The following is a 15,335-nucleotide window of genomic DNA, read 5'->3' as shown; positions in this document are numbered from 1 at the left end:
ATCTTTGCCATAAACATTATGAATTTTTTGGTCATACACTTCCTTTCAGTTGGATTATGGTTCTTCCAGCCACTATGCATTTGCTAACTGGAATAGAATGCTGGAAAACAGATGCAGTTGTTAAGATTCCTGCCTCTGGTAGCATAAAAAATATACACCCAGTGCATTTTAATTGTCACTTAAAAAAACAAAACAAAACAAAAAAAAAAAAAAAAAAACAAAAACCAACCACTAACTTGAAGGCCTTCTCCTTCCCTATGAAAGCCTCAAATGTGTGCAGCCACCTGGATCCCCAAAATATAGCATTTATCAAGCAGCACTGGCTGATAAAGGCACTGGAGCACAAAGGACTCACTGAAATAATTCTTGTTGAGCATATTCATGTGTAGCACCTGAGAAACTTCAAAAGCAATCACCAGGGACAGGGGGAAATAAGCCCTGGTTTCTCAGCCAGTAATGTATCTGCCAGCCTGGACTGAGTAATTCAGAACTTGCCCTCATTAAATATGCTCTAGATGGAAATTGTCCTCATTTAAGCCAAAAAGGCCAACCTGCAAAAACATGATTTATATACTTGCCAACAAATTACTTGCTCACCTATGAGTGGTGAACCCATATGTATCACAAAAGAAATTGCCAGCTTAGCAAACATGCAGTTGATATCTATAGAAATGCTGACTTTTTGGCTAGGTCTGACACATCAAGTGATAATAAGCTGGAAGTTCACAGAGCCACAAGGAATGAAGCTAGTGCTGGGAGTGAAGGCAGCACAAAGGATTAAAATTCATTTTAGGCTAAGTCTGGAGGATGCCTGTGGTGAGATTAAAGAAGCAACCCCATTTCAGCTGCAACATGGCACAGAATAACTTGTTCAAAAGTCACCTAGGAATCCTAGGATGTTTGTTCTCTGCTACTGTATAGTTGCACTCTTAGGTTTCTTTCTGTGACTCCAGATTTATTTCAATCTGTTGCTGAGTTGGAGGTAGACCACAGTTCTGAGAAGACAGAAGTTGCAAAGCCCTTGAAACTTCCTAATTCCAGAATGTGTTTCCAAATGCTATGAATCACATTGCCTTCATTTCCTCTACCACACAATTTTCTGAGAAGGTTTATCTAAACTTTGTTTGGGGCTCTGCTTTTTTTTTTCTTTTTCAAATCACATTTCTAAATGAGACAGAAAGAAATTTGCAGGTTTTTTTCTTCTCCTGTTCCTATGGTATGAATGCTGATGCTACTTTTTCTCCAGAAAGATGGAATTACCTCCATAGCCAGGCTGCAATGTGAGAACTGTCACTTAGAGCTGGGTTTCTTCCTGTATTTTTCTGTAAAGGGTTGCAGCGTGTCCACAGCTCATGAGAGGGGCTGTGAGCACCAGTGAGTGAGTTTCACACTTCAGCCAGAGGGGTTCCAGAAAGCCCTGGAAGCTCATCTCAAGAAAAGTGGGTTTGGCTGCTGTGTGACTGACAGGTGTAAGGCACTCGTTTGCTGATCCGTTCACCTCAGCCCTCTCACAGATAAACATTTTTTGCCAGCTTGCAGTTATGAATCACACACCTGAAGTGGCTGAAACTGGCACAGGCCCCTTAAATAGTTCAGCAGCTGCGTGTGTGGAAGTAGCTGTGCCTCTCAGAAGCCTCTGAGGGCTTCACTACTGATCTCCAGTATGCAAATGGAGCAGAAAGGGGGGAAGAAACACTATTTTTGTTACAACCTCCCCTACAACTTTCCACTTTCCAGCTCCTCCCTGGCTCAAGGAATAATTGGAAATTTGGAGGTAGCCACCACAAGCTCACAAAAGCTCTCACCTACTTCACACCAGGTGAAGGCCAGGGCGAACCCCCTGACTTCAGAGAGGAATTGCTCCCCACCCTGTTTTGACTACTGACTGGAAACAGCTGGGGATTCAAATCTTTACACTTTTTCCACCTTCACTTGGCTATATAAGTAGGCACAGAGAGTATTTTGAGACAGGGAAAAAAAAAAAAAGAGAAAAAAAAAGAGAAGAAAAGAAGGATGTGGTTGGTTATGCCGCTTAGAAAACTGGTAAGGCACGGTCTGTAAGACAATGCTTTCGTGCTCTGTAGAACAACCTAACAACCTGAACTGAAGCAATGCTACTGATCTACTTGCTGGGGTTCAGGTAAAGTAATTCCTATTTTAGTTATTGGCTTTCATTTTTCCAACAACTTAATAGCAGCATTGATTGTAGATGCTGGTTTTAAGCTGGTTAGAGGATTGTTACTTTTAAAGTTGAAATGATAAGATCAAACATGGAGTTTAGCTTACAGCAGAAAGATTACTGATTCTGTGATAAATATAAATCTATTCTGTTGCAACCAAAATACTTAGGAAAAAAAATGGTAAGAAATTATCCAGCTACAGATGAAATATATGGCAGGAATGGGACCTGCTGCTCAGCACTGCACTGAGCCATCTTACTCTTCTCCAGTACATCCACAAGAGAATAACTTATATCTAACATTAATAATATTCTAGGAAATAGATATAAACAAAGGATGTTTTTGCTAATGAAGCTTTCATGGATAAGAATACCCTTAGTGTAACATCTCTAATCTCTGTTCTCATACAGATTTGTGTGCATCCCAGCTAGAGCTGGATGAACTCAGACCCAAGCTGCAAAGAGGAAACCATTCATTAATTCTGTTGTACTACCAAAAAAATAGTGGAGCTATTACTGTAAAACCTTGCTGTTCATTTCCTAGGTCAGAATACCTTTGCTGCTTACTAAACCACAAGCTCCTGCTATGGGGAAACCCAATTAATGTTTAATGAGTTCAGAGGAAGTGGAAAATCCTCTGCAGGAGAAACTGAGAACCAATGGAGCAGCGATGACACGGAGGCTGGACCAGCTAAGACACACTCTCTTCAGTGCTGTTAATTACAGGTTCTTGTATTATCTTTTGGTTTCTAGGAGTTGTCTGAAACAATCCTAAAACCACAGAATATTCCTTCAAAAAACCTGTTGAGGACAAAAATTTTCCTCAGAGGACTTGAAAAGAGCAAATGTGGTACCTCTCTTGAGAAGGTGGAAAGGAAGGAGTTGGAAAACCTAGATCTGTAATCCTGGCTTTAGTATTTGAAAGAAATACTGGAATCACCTACCAAAGAATCTGTTTGCAAGCATGCAGAACTCAAGTCAGTGGTAAGTAAAAATCTGCACAGATTATTCTGAGAATGACTGAAATAGAAGTAATTTGACTTCCTCTGTGAGCCTGTCAGCAAAGGGAGATGGGGGTGTAGGAGGGGGAAACAGGCTTCACACACTACCTCTAAAGAAATTCTCATAAGCAAAGGATACATGAGCGGACTGAAATCTCTGTATGATTAGCGAGTACCCACCGAGATTCTAATCAGTGTCTACTCTGTAGGAAAGATGTCTCTGGTACAGTTCAGCATCTTTCAGGATGAGTATTATCAGTATTTTTACTAAGAATTTGGACAATGCACTAAAGATGATGCTTATGAAATGACTGCAAGGTTATTTGTCAATGAAAATGCTCAAGCGAACTCTGAACAAATATTACTTAGTCTGGAACAGTTGCAAACAATTCCCAGGGGTTACTCAAGATGTGCATTTTAAATGTGAGACACTAAATGATAAAAACACATCATGTTTTTGACAATCAGACAATTATCAATTTAAATGCTCTTTTCTTGAAATTAATAATTTTCTGGAGTAATGCTACATGTAATTTGGTACCAATGAATTCTAAAGAAAAAGCATTCAGTGAGCTGGAGATAGAATAAAAGCAGCACCAAACCTCAGACTTCTAAGAGTAATCATGCACAATTTTCTGATACATTTGCAAAGTACACAAAGTGCTGGATTGACAGGTGTTGTCAGTACCCCAGAATGTTTCATGTCACCTGATTTTTTCCCCAGGTAGATAGATGGGTGCCCTTGGTCACAGGACACCCATGCTCACACTAAAGCTTGTGGTCCCCTTCCCTGTCCCCTTCCCTGTCCCCTTCCCTGTCCCCTTCCCTGTCCCTTTCCCTGTGCTGCCCCTCGGTGACAGCAGCATCTGCCCAGAGTGATCCCTAGTACACACGGCACCAACTCAGCTCCATGTTTTGTGTGATTTTCTCACTTCTCACATACCACAAACATGTGATTTCCTAGGCAGCTGCCACATATTGCTGCCTCAAATGGATTGATTTAACCTCTTCTTGACGACCAAACCAAGGTTTTCTCTTTGCTCTCATTTCTGACAGATAAATCCACTGACAACATCCAGCTTTCCTTTTCCCATTTCCTCAGTTGACAACACTGTGAGAGCCCAGCTCAGGTGGCTCTGTCCAGCTCTCTGCAGGTGGCAGTGGCACCCAGCCCCTCCCCAGAGGCCACCCTCACTCCTACAGTGGGGTCACACAGCCAGGACAGTCTTGGTGGTGTGCATCCCCTTAGTAACCCCCATCCAGTCTGTTTGTAGTCCTCATCAGCTTTCAGGCAACCATTTCCCTACCTGCTGAGCAGCCCTTGTGCTAAACCCTGTTTTTTCTAGTGCTCTTCACTTGTTTCTAGGACACTTTGCTGAAATGCAAGTGTCTAAAATCCTCAGCCTTTCCCTTATATGAAAAAGCAGATACTTCATCAAAGATAAGGGTCTGGTAAGAGCTCTCAAATACTTACTTAGCACTTTTCTTTAAATATCTGTGTGAAGCTTAGGCTCAACAATTACAGAATTGCTTTAATCACATTTGACACCCTTTCCTTCGACAGACTGAATTGGACCTTTTCCAGCCACACTAATAATATTCATCCTTCATAATAACTACTGGGCTGGACCTTCAGCTTTTTGTACCTGTTCTTTCTGTAGTCTGAGCAAGAAAAGAACTGTTTCACTAACAGGAGCATGTTAATCCCTGAGTTCAGATACAGTTATTTCCATTATCACTCACTGATTCCTACAAGCCATCCCACCTCTGACCTCCAGCACAATGTCAGCATTTCTGTGAAATTAGTGGTATAAGCGTTGGCAAAATGCAAGGCTATCTCCTCAGCTGTTCTCCCTTTCTCTATTTTTTTTAAATATTTTATTTTAATCATGCAAAAAACACCACCACTAGTTGGTTTTGGTTTCTTTAGCAAAGTTTGGCTCCATTTGGCAGTGCTTAAGAGCTGTCACTTTTCATCCTCCAAAGCAAACATTCTCCTCTTGATCAAACTCTTCTTAAAACATCTTCACTTACTCCTAAAATTTCTTTTGAGCTACTTGGTTGGCTGAACTGGACTGGGAACTTCAGGTATCAATTTCTTCTGCTTTATTAGGACTTTTTGAGTTTTGATTTAAAGAGGATATAAAAAGCTTCTAAGGCATAGTTTGTTAAAGCATATGTATATTTTTAAGAACAGTGATAACATTCAAGACAAATTAATTTTTTTCAGGAATTGCATTAGGAATATGTCATGGCTTCCACTTGCTAATCTTTGCTGGATTATCTAAAATAATCAGTTAAAATTTAAAGTGCAACCCCCAAATTTAAACAATGCTGAAAATTAAGCACAAGTGAAGAAACATGCTTACTCATTTTGCACCTAGATAAAAGATCAGTCTTCTTAAGCTGACCTTTTAAAATACTGCATTGGATATAAGAACTGCATAAAACTACAATATCATATAAATGTGAGCACAGTAAAAGCACATCAACAAAAGCCACTGATGGGAGCATGGGGATTCAGTAAAATCCCAATTATCAGATCAACATACCTTAATATGGAATAATAATTTCATTAATTTCTGTGTAGCAACAAAACTAAGCATAAGTGTTAGGGAAACTTCAACAGGTGTACAAATTATTAAAGATAGCCAGTAGTCTTTGGAGTTTTTGAAAATGGGTGTTTGAAGGAGTCAGTCTCTTCAATATTATCGTGCATGGGATGGTATTCAATGGGTGCTGACTACTTTCCCCTGAGAATCAAACTCCCCTGTAACATATCAAGCCAGTCAAATTGGAAACAGAAAGCCCTGTGCTTGAAAGGTTTCACTTTCCATAATAGACAAAGACATAATAGACCAAGTGTCCAGCTCAAAACCAAAAAAAATGTACAATTGTGTTTGAAAGTATCTTGGTCTGGCCGTATCACGGCATTGACTGAATCTTACACATTTCCAACCCGCTCTCTTTGTCATTTCAGGGGAGAAATGACCAACAACGGTGAGAATTGCAGTTTTACAGCCATTGACAGGTTGGCATGGACTGTGCAGCTGGGGATCTCCATCCCCACCTTCCTCCTTGGGCTGGTTCTCAACAGCCTGGCCGTGGCTGTGTTCTGCTGCTTCTGGAGAAAGCAGACCAAGACCTCTGTGTACATGATCAGTCTGGTGCTGGCAGACGTCCTGCTGCTCCTCTCGCTGCCACTAAAGCTGTACTACTCTGTCACCAAGGTGTCTGGGCTGCTGTGCTCCTTCATACAGGCTCCTTACTTCGTCAACACCTACACCAGCATCTTCATCATTGTCTGCATCACTGTGGACAGGTACATCTGCATAAGGTACCCGTTTGAAGGTCGAGCTAACCAATCCCCCAGGTGGGCTGTCTGGGTTTGCTGCTTCATCTGGGCAGTAGCTTGGATCTGCAGCAGCCCAATTTTTGTGTTTCACAAGAAGGAGCCCATTAAATGCTTTCACAACATGTCAGACCAGACGTGGAGTGTCCCCTTCATTGTTTCTGTGGAAATATTTGGGTTTCTGATCCCGCTTGCAGTGATGGTGTTCTGCTCTGCTCAAACCATCTGGATTCTTCTGAATCACAGAACTCCTGACCAAAGGAATGTAGAAGAAAGTGGCTCCCTGCGAGTAATCATCATCAACCTGGTGGTGTTTTTGGTGTGCTTCACGCCTGTCCACCTTGGGATCTGCCTGCAGTGCCTGGTGAGGCAGCACGTGATCGTGGGCTGCAGGATGAAGCAGACCATCAGCCTGTTCCTCCAGGTGTCCATGACATTTGCCAACGTGAACTGCTGCCTCGATGCCATCTTCTACTACTTTGCTGCAAAGGAATTCTGTAAGAAAGCACACCTGAAAAGGGTGGTTGAGCTGTGTCCTGTCTTTAACCCCTGTGCCATGCGACAGCACTGCCAGCAGTGGGAGAATGCCCCTTGCCAGGACACTGAGAGCGTTGTGCCTGACATGGCAGGGACTGTGCCATAGGGAGAAGGACAAGGTTTTTCCAGTGAATGCAAACCTGTTCCATATTTTTTTTCCCTTTAAAAATAAAGGAGAAAAAAAGTTAGATTAAGGAACCAGCATTAGCGAAGTGACAGACTGACACCAAAAGAAGCATTAGCCTTGACGGTATCTACAAAATGTGAAAAGCTTGCCAGAGGAAAACTAACCAGATCATGGGAATGTTTTTTAACATCAGCTTTTATCGTAGCTGCACCAGTTTTTACATATGTGATCAGAAAGGTGTTGCTAAGAGCAAGTACAGAAATAACTGTTTGTAACCTTTCTAACCTAGAAGGTATCTTGGCAGTTAAGAAGCAGTATCCAGCCAGAAGTCTCACTCTGCAGAAGGTCACTGTTGGAGCTCCTCTGCTTTGGGCAGCTTGGCCAGCCTGGGACAGCAGGGACTCCTCCCTTCTGGAAGCATCGTGGACTGCTCAGAGCTGTTATGAAGGACAGCAGTTTTTGCTCTTTCATGGAGGACATGCTGCCCAGAATAGAAATCCAAGGGACCACCTCAGGTACCAGCCATTCCTGAGCAACAAACTTTCCTGATTACCTATGCTGAGGAATCATCGTGGCTTTCTCCTGCAATTTGAAAACTGGTTTTGCCTGTGTAAATCAAAACAACCCATTCAAATATAAGACTTAGAGAAAGACTGAATGTGTTGAACTGTGTTTCTACATCAGTGCATTTCTATCAAAGATACAACACATGTATGAAATTCTTCTGCCTGTCTTCTTGTTCCTTCTTGGAGCAGGGGAATTAAGAAAGCAAGCCCTGCATCACAGAAGATTAGGGAGTGATTGATACTCTGCTCTCTCCCAGCTAGAAGAGTGGACCAGCTCTATCCAGCTCATTCCTTAGGGAAGTCCTTCTAGCCTGTGCTGTACACTTCTCTAAACATCTCTGGGCTTGCTGAACCCTTCAGGTCAGCACTTCTGGGTTGTCACCGCCCTGAGGCCATTTGCAAATGTAGCTCTGACTCTAATCTAAAGGTTTCTTTGTTGCAATTTAACACAAGCATTTGTTGAACCCTTATCTGGTTGGTGCTTATAACCAGAAACACTTTCACCAAAAAAAAAAAAAAAAATTCTTTGCCTTTCTAAAATAGCTGTGGAAATAGTCTAAGACTGCCGATAGTCAAGTTTCTGGAGCAGATATTCTCTCTATTCAAAATGTGAAAAGAAATTACCTTCTCTCTATGGCAAATTAAAAAAAAAAGGGATCCAGTTTTGCAAATACAATTTGCTGTCCATCAATTTCCATATAAATTATTGACTGTGCAAGTAGGCAGCTGCACAGTGGGCCTAATATGAACATATAGTGGGCCTAATATGAACATTTAAAAACTCATTAGTACTAAAACTATGACCACAAGTGAGGTGAAGAAAGATTTTTATCATCATCTTCGCTGCTTTCTGTAAAGGAGCAAGAGGAAGAGCTTTGGGAAACAGTAGATTTTCTAAACATTATTTGTTACTACCCTGAGCACTCAGAAACGTACAGATTTTCAATATGGGTTAACCTTTCTTCTTTGCACCTTTTACATGACTTTGCATACAAAATGTGTGTGTGAGAAAGAAAAAATTTTACTAAATGAACTGTACATGTGAAGTGTAGGGTTTGAAAATACATTTTAATTTCCCAGTTTGACAGCAGGATGTAATTCTCCTCTACCTGCACTAGCTGCCTAGAAATTACTTGGCAGCAGCAATTGTGACCCATCACGCAAGGCTGGGATTATTAAAGTCAGGGCTAATTAAGCTGCAATAAGGGGCAGTGGTGGGAGCCAACGTGAGCCACTGCTCTCAAGGCTCAGCCTGCTCCTGGCTACAAACCCAGTCTACAAAATCTGGAAGTTAAACTGGACTATTTTCTTCCCATGTGTTGCCACCAGTGCCACTTCTTTGTTGGCCTAAAGTGTTTTTATGTATAATTTCATTTGTCTAAATTTTGCCTGTTGTGTAAGTAAATGAGAGCAGCCTCACTAAGTGTGCTTGAAGTTTGAGAAATTAATTAAATTAAAATGAAATTCAGAGAAAGAAGGAAGAAAACCCAGCTGTGTTGATTTTACAGCCTGTTACAGTAGTCATAATTTTTAGCACATAAATGCTTTTTTGAGCAAGAAGGTGTCACTTTCAATTCACTGCTTTTCAAGATGAACTTACATTCACATAATACACTTAATTCCTGCCTTTTACCTGCAGCTAAGAATGTAGTTCTTTCTAAATCAGGATTTTAGAAGCTCTGATGGGAAAAACAATATTAACACTGGAACATCTCCAGTTGTATTTTTATACCATGACAAAGCGATAAAAATCCTTCTGCAGCTTGAGAAGATAGACTGCAATTCTGATGATGAATAAAACTGAAAAGCATTTGACATTTTGAAAACCTGAATCTTCCTGAAGGTTCAGTGCAACAGAAGTGTTTTCTTCTCTCTTGATGTTAATACACAGAAAAGTGATGGAAACCTGAATGTGAACCCCTCCCATACTCAGGACTCTTCCCACTGCCTCAGTTGTACTATAAAGTCAAAGAAGCACTGTCTTAGTGGGAAAAAAATAAAAATCAAGTGCAAACCGGGAAACACCAAAAACAATGCCTTTAAAAATTACATTTTGAGTTCTGCCCTCTTCTGTGAATTGAACAAAACCACAATTGCACAATTAACCATGGACTTTACAGAGTTGCTGTATTTCATATTGATTTGTCTGGACATTCTGGGCCATTCCAGGCCACAGGTGAGAATATTCACAAAACAAATTTTATTTTTTATCCAATTATATCTCTCCAACTGGGCCAAACCTCACAGGTCTTCATAACATAGAAGAGAGTTCATTTTTCTTGAGGGCATTTTCATCAATGTCAGATTACTCCCACGTTCTACAATTAGCATTTGTTCAGCCATCAGTGTGATCCCCCAAGCTGTATTTTCTAGATTCACACAACTGAAAGACAGCAGAGCATAAAAGTAGTTTGGACAAAGGAGAAAAACCCAACGCCCAATTCAAACAAACAAACAAGAACTTCCAGCAGACAAAACCACACAGGATTTGTTCCCCAAATTCTTTTCCTGTCCCTTTGCATGGTGGGTTATATCATCTTCATTTGCCTGCTTGAGTACAGAACTCAGTGACACTTCACTAATTTCTAGCACTACAAAACTACCATCAAAATGATGCTGGACTTTTTGAAAAGTTCTATTGCCCAAGAAGTTGCTTCTGAAATATTTTCAACAATAACAACATCAAAAAAAGGAAATTCAACTGGCTTAATTGCAAGTAGAGGATCTAATATATGAACTTTTTCTAGCCTTCATGCTACTGTTTTTATGATGCATGATTTAGGAGCTTGAAGGCACCTGAGGGAGGGTCCATGTCTAGATCCAAGCACTGTTAGTCTCCTGCCTCCTCATAAGGGCCCACAGTGAGAACAGATGGGCATGGGACCTGTAGAGTCAGTCCTACATCTTTTCACTATGATTAAATACTTTAGTTAAAAATATAAACCAGACCATTTTCCATCTGAGGATGAACAACCACAAAGAAAGCCTAATAAATGTCACTCTAGTAGTTTGTCATATCAAGTAATTCAAGTGTTCAGGAAACTTCACAGTGAGGAGATCAGCCATCTCCCTGACTGAGGCAGCCTCTAGATCATGAAAAGGAGCTGAAATGGGCTGAAAGATTGAACCCAATCTTCAGAGAGACATCACCCCAAATCTCACAGTGGTATTTCACTCAGGGGTTATTCTGCAACAACTTAGCCTGCCTCAAACACACGCAAACAAGAGACAAACTGAGCCTACTCAAAGGTAGAGACGTCTGCATGTCTCACCAAAGTGGTTTTGCTGAGGTTTCCCCCTCACATTCAGAATATTTTCCACTTTAGACTAATTGCTTTCTCCGAGTGTTGGGCACGCTCTCCACCCTTCCAAACACAAGGACAGGAGCTGTGCAGAGGCAGTGTCCTCTGAGGAGCTGGCAGGTCCAGCAGGAAGGAGCAGAGCCCACCCAGCTCCTGAGGTGACTGTCACCTGCCCTGGGAGCCTGCGGGGACCTGCTCAGCACCACAGTGGCAAACAACAGTAGCTTGAACAATTCCTTTACGGAGCCAGGGCTCAGAGAGACTTGGGCTGCCCCACACCAAAAGGTTTCCCAGGGACTTCCCAAGGAACTGTCTTCACAAACAGGGGCAGGAGTGTGCTTGCCCTGAGCAAACTGAAACAAAATTCACCTATCTATTATTTACACAACAGTACAAATGGGAAAGCTGGCTTGGCTGGGTTTCAAATTAGTGTGCTTGCTAAACATATGGGGAAACACAAACTGCACACACACTGTTCTGGCTGCTCTCCTGGCACTGCCAAAATACAGAGCCCAGAGAGAACAGCCAAAGGCTCAGTTACCAAAAGGGGCAGCAACTTCTCTTGCTCTTCAGCTGCTGTGTGTGCAGGGGGAAGGAAGGCCAGAGGAAGAGGAGCAGAGGACGCCACAGCAGAGCAGTTCCACAGAGGGTGAGCTGAGCCTGCTGTCAGGGAAGGCATCTGCCATGGCAGTCTGAGATGGCTGCAGTCCAAAGACATAAACCTGCTCCCGGAATAAAAATCATATGAAGCACAGAAAACCCCCCTTTGATCCCTCTTCTTGCTCAAGGCAAGATTTTGGGTGCCTCCCCAGAGGTGTCCCCAAGCTGCTGTGTGTGTACCTGCACTGTACCCTTTGCCACTGCATCTCACACTGTGACTTTCTTCTCTTGCTTTTGTAAACTTTTTTTAAAACTATTTCTCCTGTAAAGTGTGTGGTAAACAGAAGAAACCAAAACCAAAACCTACATATTTGGTTTAAGTTATGTAACATTAGACTATGGCAAACATTAGGTGAAGGTTCCTGTACTGCTTCTGAACACATAATTAAATGATTTTCTGTTGGCAAGAAAGCTATTTACATTGGAAAATCACTCCTAGGAACTGATTGCCACACAATGGCACTGTGCAATGAGCTTTCACAGTTCTGTAACCTCAGTGTTAGCTTGAAAACTCCAGAGAAATCAAACTCACCCCTTCCACGTGGCTACGTCAGGTGCACGCAAGCAATCTTCTATCTTTTTAACATCAGGCCAACACAGACACTAAAGCGAGTGTTAGCACTGAAGCACACCTGAAAAGACTAAGAATAGTGGTATTTCTGTAGTGCCTTTCATCTGAGGAAGCCAGAATGACTGAGAGCAAGAGATACGATCCCCCGCAGCACAGACAGCGCTCCAGCTCCCGCCGCAAGCACGGGAAGCAAAAGGTGAACCCGGTGGGCAGTAGCCAAGCAGCTGGTGTAGTGCAGGCCCTGCAAGGTGATTCTGTGCTCCTGGAGTGGCACAATTGATTGCCTTTGGCCCTGTCAAAGGTTTTGCTTTCATTTATTTTGTTTTAAAATATATATAGAGAAATGTTGGCTGTATTCGCTGCAGCATACGGCATGACAGAGGGCTCACCAGAGCCAGATTCATGCTGGATCTGTGGATTTTTAATTAATTCTCTTTTTAATCACTGTCATTTCTGCCTCACCCAGAGGTCTTAGGATTGGCACTGCTTTCTCCAGCAAAAAACCCCACACCCAGCATCTGGCAGCCCTTCCACAACCCTCTGTACACGCTGCGTGGACTGAGGGTCACAGTGCTCATTCATTCAAGGCAGGAAAGGCAGCGCTGTGGGGAGGCAGGGCACACTTGCAGACCTCATGACAAGTCTCAAAGCTGGCCCATGATGCAGGTGTTTTGAAACAAACACATCCTGCTATTTATCTTCTCCTCACCCCAACTTGGTGCTTCTGCAAGTCTTCTATTAGCCAGGTTTTCAAGCCCCAGTGCTGGACATACATGCAGCAGGCAGCTTCCTATGGGGCAAGGAGTGTCCCAGAGGCATGAGAAATGAGATTTGCCATGAGAAATCCCATCCACTCAGCCACCTTGCAGTCTGCTCCATGGCACCCAGCTCATGCCCAGAGGTGCTGCCCAGGTGAGCCATTACCTCTGGGAGAGATTTGAAAAATCAGTTTGTTTTCCCCCACTTACTGAAGCACAACAGCTTCAAGGACAGCTGGATTTCCACGTTCAAAGAATTAGGGGGAAATGCCTTTTTTTGTTCATGTTAAGGCTGTAGTCTACTCATTCCATTTTCATATTTCTGACACCTGGAAAATCACACTTGTGAGTGAGAGACGCTGTTCCACAATTAATCTTCATTCCAACCAAGATGGGATTTACCCAGTTCAGTGTATGGGTGAAGTCCAGTGGTAATTCTGGGAACTGCAGACACCACGGATGTCCATGATCACCACATCAAGATCACAATCCAAACCCACTGTTTTCCCTTTTCAAAATATGACTTCAAGTAAACCCATGAGACATTCCTATGACAGCTAACAGAGAGAACAGAGAAATGCTGCAGGTTATCTGGTCCTATGAGCTGTATATTAGAAATGTATATATTTTATCTTTTGTGCAAGGTGCTGAAATGAAACTCAAGTTTCATTTTGGCAGTGCCCCTCTCCAGCTCTCAGCTTTGTTTCAGAGCTGCATTTTGCCACACTGTGAAGAAGTTGCACTGTCTGAAGGAAACAAGTGCTCCCAGCTCAAGCACAGCCCCATCCTGCAAAGTCAAATACAGAAACGAGTGAGGATCCCTCAGCAGCCCCTGAAGAGCTTCTAGCATCTCTAGCTAGAAATTCAAAATTTTAACTTCTGGCTTGCCCTCAACAAGAGGCAGTCTGCCCTCAACAAGAGGCAGTCTGCCCTCCCCAAGGACAGCAGGGTGCTCGGACATCTGGGCTCTCACACCAACTCTCTGTGGACTTGAAAATCTGTATCCTGTAGATGAAACCATAGAGGTGCTTATTAAGCATCTCTGCCACCCCAATCAACTCATTACATAAAAAGATGCAGCTGATAATTATGCCAGATGCTAGCTGAGCTCTGGAAAGGAGATCACACATGATTGCCCTTGTAGGTTAATGAGAGTTCAAACAACCATTAGTATCAGTATTAATCTACTAATTGGCTGGTGTTACTGGAAAAAAAATGAAGATTGTGGTGTTTTTGTGATACCTTTGATCTGTTTATTTGCTATGTTACTATGGTTCGTTTCCCCTTCGCTCAGTTTGACCCTGGCTGGGTCATTTTTCTCAGCATTTTATAGAATCATACAGAAGGAAAAAAAAAAAGAAAAGAATAAAGAATATACCCTTTCTTTTAAAAGATCCTAATGCCTCCACTTTGAACCATTTACAGACAATGACTTTTCTCTGCTTCTACACCAAGTCTTACCCAAAGGCAAGCAATCCCAACCCAGTGAAAGCAAGACTTGCTCTCAGTTCCTACAGCAGTTGAAAAAGTTGCTGAAACACTGCAAAGTCATCAAAATAACTGCACTGAATTCTTGCAAATCTTTGTCCTTCTTTTTCTATTGCACTGAATTGCATTAAGTGTGCCCAGCATGTAGCAGTTCCAGTAAAACCAGAGATTTCTGCATGTTTCCAGCTCTCTCCTTCTAATGTACTGAGATCACTCTGCAAAGCCGGGCCCTGTGACATCATTCCCTTGAAACCATAGATCCCTTGGCAGCATAATATACTGAAATCTGAACTGTGGTGTGATTCTTTTAGGGGGTTTTTGTTGTTTCTTTTTCAGTGTAACAACAAGTCGAGGTGTAATAAAGACAGTAAAATTGTTAGAAAAATATCACCTTTAAAACCTGATTCTCTTCAGGCTTTAGTAGTAAAAACATAAAGATACCCTGAGAATTAAATCTTTCTCTTGAAAGTAGACAGCATGGTTTGTTTTGAGTCACAAACTTCTCTATCTTACTCCAAACCACATTTGCCGAATTTACACAGCAAACCTTCGGTTCTTTCTTCTCCTTTGACTTCCAGTGCTAGAAATTCAGATTGGGAAATTCAGCTGGATCATCTTTCATTTATATATCTCTGTCAAACAAATTCTGTGCCAGCTAAGGTCCTCATTCCACAGGTGTTTTCTGGCAACACACAGACAGAAGAAGGGACCAAAGGTGTCGCCACAGCCAGAGGCTCCCCAGGAGGGATGCTGAGTGTGAAAACAAGGACCTGCCCCCTTGCCGTGCTCATGCT

At 42.3% G+C, this 15,335-nt stretch overlaps 1 protein-coding gene across 1 annotated transcript; it reads left to right on the top strand.

The window, feature by feature from the left end:
• The first annotated feature begins 5,322 nt into the window (after positions 1-5,322).
• Positions 5,323-10,417, top strand: GPR55 (G protein-coupled receptor 55). Its single transcript, XM_063408142.1, has one exon. The coding sequence runs from the start codon at positions 5,898-5,900 to the stop codon at positions 7,173-7,175; it is 1,278 nt and encodes a 425-aa protein (XP_063264212.1). The 5' UTR covers positions 5,323-5,897; the 3' UTR covers positions 7,176-10,417.
• Positions 10,418-15,335: the final 4,918 nt, after the last annotated feature.

The sequence above is a fragment of the Prinia subflava genome, chromosome 11 (genome assembly GCF_021018805.1).
Source record: "Prinia subflava isolate CZ2003 ecotype Zambia chromosome 11, Cam_Psub_1.2, whole genome shotgun sequence".
Taxonomy (NCBI): domain Eukaryota; kingdom Metazoa; phylum Chordata; class Aves; order Passeriformes; family Cisticolidae; genus Prinia; species Prinia subflava.
The sequence above is the reverse complement of the archived record's forward strand: the minus strand, read 5'-3'. Positions and strand labels throughout refer to the sequence as shown.